This window comes from Belonocnema kinseyi, chromosome 2 (genome assembly GCF_010883055.1).
Source record: "Belonocnema kinseyi isolate 2016_QV_RU_SX_M_011 chromosome 2, B_treatae_v1, whole genome shotgun sequence".
Taxonomy (NCBI): Eukaryota; Metazoa; Arthropoda; class Insecta; order Hymenoptera; family Cynipidae; genus Belonocnema; species Belonocnema kinseyi.
Window position 1 is genome coordinate 114,120,487 of NC_046658.1, and position 5,686 is coordinate 114,126,172.

At 28.3% G+C, this 5,686-nt stretch overlaps 1 protein-coding gene across 1 annotated transcript; it reads right to left on the bottom strand.

The window, feature by feature from the left end:
* Positions 1-4,380: 4,380 nt before the first annotated feature.
* LOC117182946 (piggyBac transposable element-derived protein 3-like) lies at positions 4,381-5,055 on the bottom strand (the record flags this gene model as incomplete). Its single annotated transcript, XM_033376064.1, has 2 exons — positions 4,381-4,559; positions 4,632-5,055. Coding segments are annotated over 2 exons (603 nt in total), but the record flags the coding sequence as incomplete, so codon positions are not given.
* Positions 5,056-5,686: the final 631 nt, after the last annotated feature.

Consider the following 5,686-nt stretch of genomic DNA (forward strand, 5'->3'; position numbering starts at 1 on the left):
AAAAATTTATCTTTTTTAGTTCAAGATTCAAATTAGGTATTGTCACTTCAATCAACAGCTATTTTCACTTCGTAGATTGATGAGGGGAAAACAAGGGACCAAATGCATGGGATTCAGTTCATTTTTGCCGTATTTTGCTAATATCTTCGTAAAATATAATTTTTCTATATAACTGTGTTTGAAAAATAGTTTTTGTTTTTAATAACTATTTACTAAAATAATAAAATGATAATAATTATTATTAATTACAAAGATATTCAAGAAAAAAATTTTTGTTCCATGCATTTGATCCATTGTTTTCCCTTCAGCTTTTAACGAAGAGAAGTTAGCTGATGCTTGAAGTGAAAATACCTAATACTATTTTATTTGAAATTTATGTCTTTTTTTGCTAAAACAATAATCTTTTCGGTTGAAAATTCAACTTATTGGGATGAAACCTTGACTAATTTGTTAAATATTAGTTCATTTAAAATAAATGAATTTTATTAAGTTAAAATTTAACAATTTTATCGACATTTAATTTTTTGGTTGATAATTTAACTGTTTTTAGGAAAAACTCGTCCTGTTGGTTTGAAAATTGCTACAATTGGCCAGCAAATCCAACTATTTGGTTGAAAATTCCACTGTTATGTAGATAACTCAAAATTGAAGTGCTTAATTGAAATTGTATGTACTTTTTCTAAATTTCATCTTTTTGTAGAGTTTTAATTTTTTTATCAAAAACGGAAGTTTCAGTTAAAAACTAACTTTTTTAGTTAAGAGTTCGACTGAGTAGTTGAAAATACGACTTTTTTATTAAATTCAATAATCCTCAATTAGAAATGTAAGTTGTTAAAAATTTCTCTTTTTGCTGGAATATTATTCTTCCTGGTATTCGAATCTTTACTTTAAAATTAATCTGTTTAGGTTCAGGATTCAAGTATTTTGTTGAAAATTTATCTTTTATGCTTAAATTGAACTGTTTTTTACTCAAAATAAAAATATTTTATGGTTCATGTATTAAGTATTTTACTTTTTGTAGAAAATTTATGTTTGTATGTTAAGAATTATAGTACATTGTTAAAAATTCATTTTTGTTATTATTAAAAATTAGGTTTTCCAAAAAAAATTTAATTGTGTGATTGAAAATTAGCTTTTTTGAAACAAATTCTTATTTTGGTTTGAAAATTCAACTGTCTTGTGAAAAAGTTGTGTTTTAAACTGGAAAATTCAACTGTCTTGTGAAAAAGTTGTGTTTTAAAATGGAAAATTCAATAATTTCATAAAAAATTTAACTGTTTGGTTGAAAATTGAAGCAATTTGTTGAAAATTTATCTCACTTATAAAAAGTTCATCTTCTTAATTTGAAATTTATCTATTTGTTTGAAAATATGAATAATTTATTGAAAGCTCATCTTTTTTTGTCACAAACTCAAAGTTCTTTGTTAAAAATTAAACTATTTGATTAAAATATTATATGTTTAAAAAAAAAGATCGTTTATGTAGATAATTAATCTTCTGGATTAAAGAATAATTTTTGTTGTTGTCAATTCAACGTTTTTGTATCAAGCTAAAAATTTTTCGTTGAAATATGAACGTTTTGCGTTAAAAACTGCTCTTTTTTGATTGGCATTCGTCCTGGTCACTTTTTTGAAAATTCGTCTCTTTTATTAAAAATTTAATCTTTTTTAGTTGAAAATTCAACTAAAAAAGGTTGGAAATCGGCCGTTTTTCCACGTCTAGCGTGAAAGTAGGGTCTGTAATTAAGATAAATTAGACCCTGTTTTAAAACTCAAACTACTACTGTAGGTCTTGTGGCATCAAAACAGGTTCTCTATAATCTCACCCGAATATGGATGAATAAAAATAAGTTTTGTCATTTATCACAAAAAATAAAATAATATCCGGGATATAAATATGAAGGATATTCGCAGTTATTTTTTTAGATATTTCATTCATAACATTTTTTGATTATGACGCTAGAGCATAGTGCACTGTAAAATTCGCAAGTACTTAAGAAGAAACGAACCCAAGATCGCATGCACGCACTGAGTATTTATCAAACGCCCAACGCCCTAACCGATTCAGTTAACGGAACGCGTTAGGATGTCTTCGATAAAAATCATTAGCACTTGTCCAATAATTCAAGGTCCGAAATATTTTTAAATCGGAAACAATTAATTAAATAATTACTTCTTTTTAATTTTCTGTGTCGTTAGATATTTGAAAAGATTTTTTAAGAGTACAATATACATTTGTTCTGTTTTTTAGAAATATTCTACGTTATACGCTTTAGAAGAACTTGAGGCTACATATTTAAATTTTATTCTGTGTTATTTATTACTTAAATTAACACAATGTCAAACTTGTTGATTTTAATAACAATATCTTTTTATCTCTTTTTTAAGTAAAGAGATAAAAAAAAGTCGTTCCGCATCATAATTAATCCATTTGTACTGAAAAATACAAATATTGAGTTCAAGATTTAATCTAATATTTATTAGTTCTCATTCTTCAATAAATATGATAAAAAGATTAGAACAGTTAAAATTTTCTAACAAAAATAAATGCTGTTTTCTCATAAATCAAGTAGTAGACACGTAAATAGTAAAATTACTCTAAAAAAATATTTTAGAAACTCTCCATTACTATTGTTTAGTAACAAAAATGACCAAACCATTGAAAAAGTGGTACTGCTCCTTTAAAAAAAATGATTTTCTCCATAATATCATGTTGCAAATAAATTAACCGTAATAATAATAAAAAAATTTAATGAGAATACTTTAATTTAATTAAAATTATTAAAAATGTATTTCAATATATTTTTCAAAATTTTTATTTCATACAATATATTTGTTGATAGCGATAGAAAATATTTTATTCTTGTAATTTGTTTTGATTCACAATCACCTACCCCATGCGAAAATATTATGTATAGTTTATACATATTGTGTAGTATTATATATAATATTCATTTGTTTCATATATTTTTATATAAAACACATGAATATTATATATAAAACTTCGCACTATATATAATCTATATATATAATTTTTCCGCCTGGGACATCGCTGCTTAATACATAAATTTTCATTAATTATCGATAAAAATGTTTATAATTACTTATTAATCGACAATATTTAATAATTTTCCATGATGAATATCATTCTCATACAAATGTTCAGCATTTTCAGCTAAGAGAAAATATTTTTCTCTGATTAAGCATTGCAAACATGTATTGATTTATATATAAATAATTAATGACAATTAGGTTAAATCTTGAATAAAATATTTTTGTTAATTAAGTGTGTATTCAGTCATTAAGGTGACATATGAGTTCAATTAACCCTTAAACGGCCAAAACGCCACTACCGGTACACTGCTTTTCAACGGCCAATAACTAAGACTATTCGACACTAGAAAAAATTGAGACACATATACTTTTATTGCTTAGGATCTCCTCTTTCCGACGGTGCCAATGAAATTCCTCAAAAAATTCATTTATTATCCCAAAATGCAGTTTAAACAAAAAAAAACGTGATTTTTCTTGCCTATTTTTTTTGTGAACCATTTTCCAAAGCTTTTCGAGTCTGTAATGGCAAAATTTGTGTGAAAACATTCATGAATTTTTTTACAATAAACGATGCTCCTTTCGGAAAAATCATCAAGAATAAAAAGTTCTTGTAATCAGCCAAGGAATACGCCTGAATTTTTTCGAAGCGTTTTGAGCAAAATTTTGGATTTTGCATATGAACAATTTTTGCAAAATTCAAAATTTTGCTCAAAACGTTCCGGAAAAATTCAGGCGTATTCCTCGGCTGATTACAAGAAATTTTTATTCTTGACAAATTTTCCGAAAAGCGCATAGTTTTTCAATAAAAAATTTTCATAGTTCTAAGCATCGTGTAAGAGTAAAATGATTTACGAATATCTATCGTCCGTCTGCCGCAAACAAAGTTTACGTTGCCCAACTATCATCAACGTGGAGGTCGACGAATATCGATATTTTTTTTTAAGGGATTTTATATATTTTTTTTACATTTTTTAATTTTTTTTTATGGAGAATTTTTTTCATTTCAAATTTCAATCCGTTGAAATCATTTTGATCCTGCTGTTTCAGAATGTAATTTTGAGAAACAATGTAAGCAGCAATACATGTTGCAAACAATGCAAAATCTAGTAGTCCTCTGGTGACATTGTTCATTATTACATAATGCACTTGTTCGTGATTCGTATCTGGGAGTTTCGAAATCACCTAGTTTTGATTGCGACAAATATTTCCTGCTGATTTCTTTACAGAAATCTTTCGTTTTCAATTTAGCTATATTATTTTTGTTGCAAATTTTCCAAATTACGGTAGCATTTGTAATTCATGATTCTATTATTCGTGAGAAAATTTTAAAAGTCCATTTCTTTGAAGTAATAGATGGAGAAGCTTTTTTGCATCTGAAATCGTGCAAATCTACCCCTCCCATGTAATTATTATACAAAGAAAAAGCTCGAGGAAATCCTAGTTCTACTCTCTCTTGAGCAGCTCGTGAAAATCTTTTCACTGGGGTTATGGGAGTGATACCACATGCTGTGGAAAGAATAGAGACTTGTTTTGAGTCTATTACACTGATAAAATTCATCCCACTGTTGCGATCATGACTTACTTTGTACGATCTTCGCGAATCATTTTTTGCAAATTCATGCTTTTCTTTCACTCTGTCTTTACGGACAGTTCCTGTTGATTGTAAACCACATTTGTGCAGGTGGATGAGTAAATCTGGGCTGGTAAAGAAATTATCAAAATACAGATGATAATCAGATAATTTTTTTCGTGAAAGGCCATTGAGAAGTGGATTGATCATTTGTAAAACAACTCTGGAGCCAAGTGCACATGCCAATAAATTGATTCCAATGCTTGGATCATTTTTGCCACAATAAACGTCTAAATTGAATAGATATCCATTGGCTGCACATAAGCCCCAGAGCTTTATCCCATATCGATCAGGCTTGCAAGGCAGATACTGTTTCAAGCTCGTACGACCAAAAAATCGAACCATCATTTGATCAACTGAAAGTGCTGTAGAGAAAAAACCAAATTGTTGAATATTTTGCCGGAATAAATTTAATATTTTACGAACTTTCCATGCTTTATCTTTATCATTAGCATCTTCAGTTTTTGAAAATTTTATTTTTGATTTGATTTCACGAAATCGATTGCGGCTCATTGCTAAAGCTACAGGAGAGCGTTTTACAAGGGGGTCAGTTTCCCAATACTCTTCTTGATTATTTCGGATATTGTACGATGACAGCACTAATATACCTATGAAAGTGTTTAGTTCTTCTGTAGATATTTGTAAGCCATTTTGTTGGCTAGCTTCTATGATATAGTTTTTTATTTCTCTGGAGAAAAAGCATTCAAATAACTCCACAGGTGACATAGATAATATTTTTTTGCGTACATTATCAGACAGAAAAACTTGATCATCTAGATTTCCAGGGCAAACTTTTTCTTCGTTACTCTATGAAAAAACGTGATTTGGTTCCAATTGTATTTGAGATGCTGTGTAGTTATGGAAAACAGATCTATTTGATACATTCGGTCTGGGAAATTCTGATCCCGAATTCTCGTCATCTGATGAATCATCTCCATCAGAGCCAGAGTAATCTGGATTAGGTGTGATGATACGTTCATCATTTTCATCGGAATCCCATTCC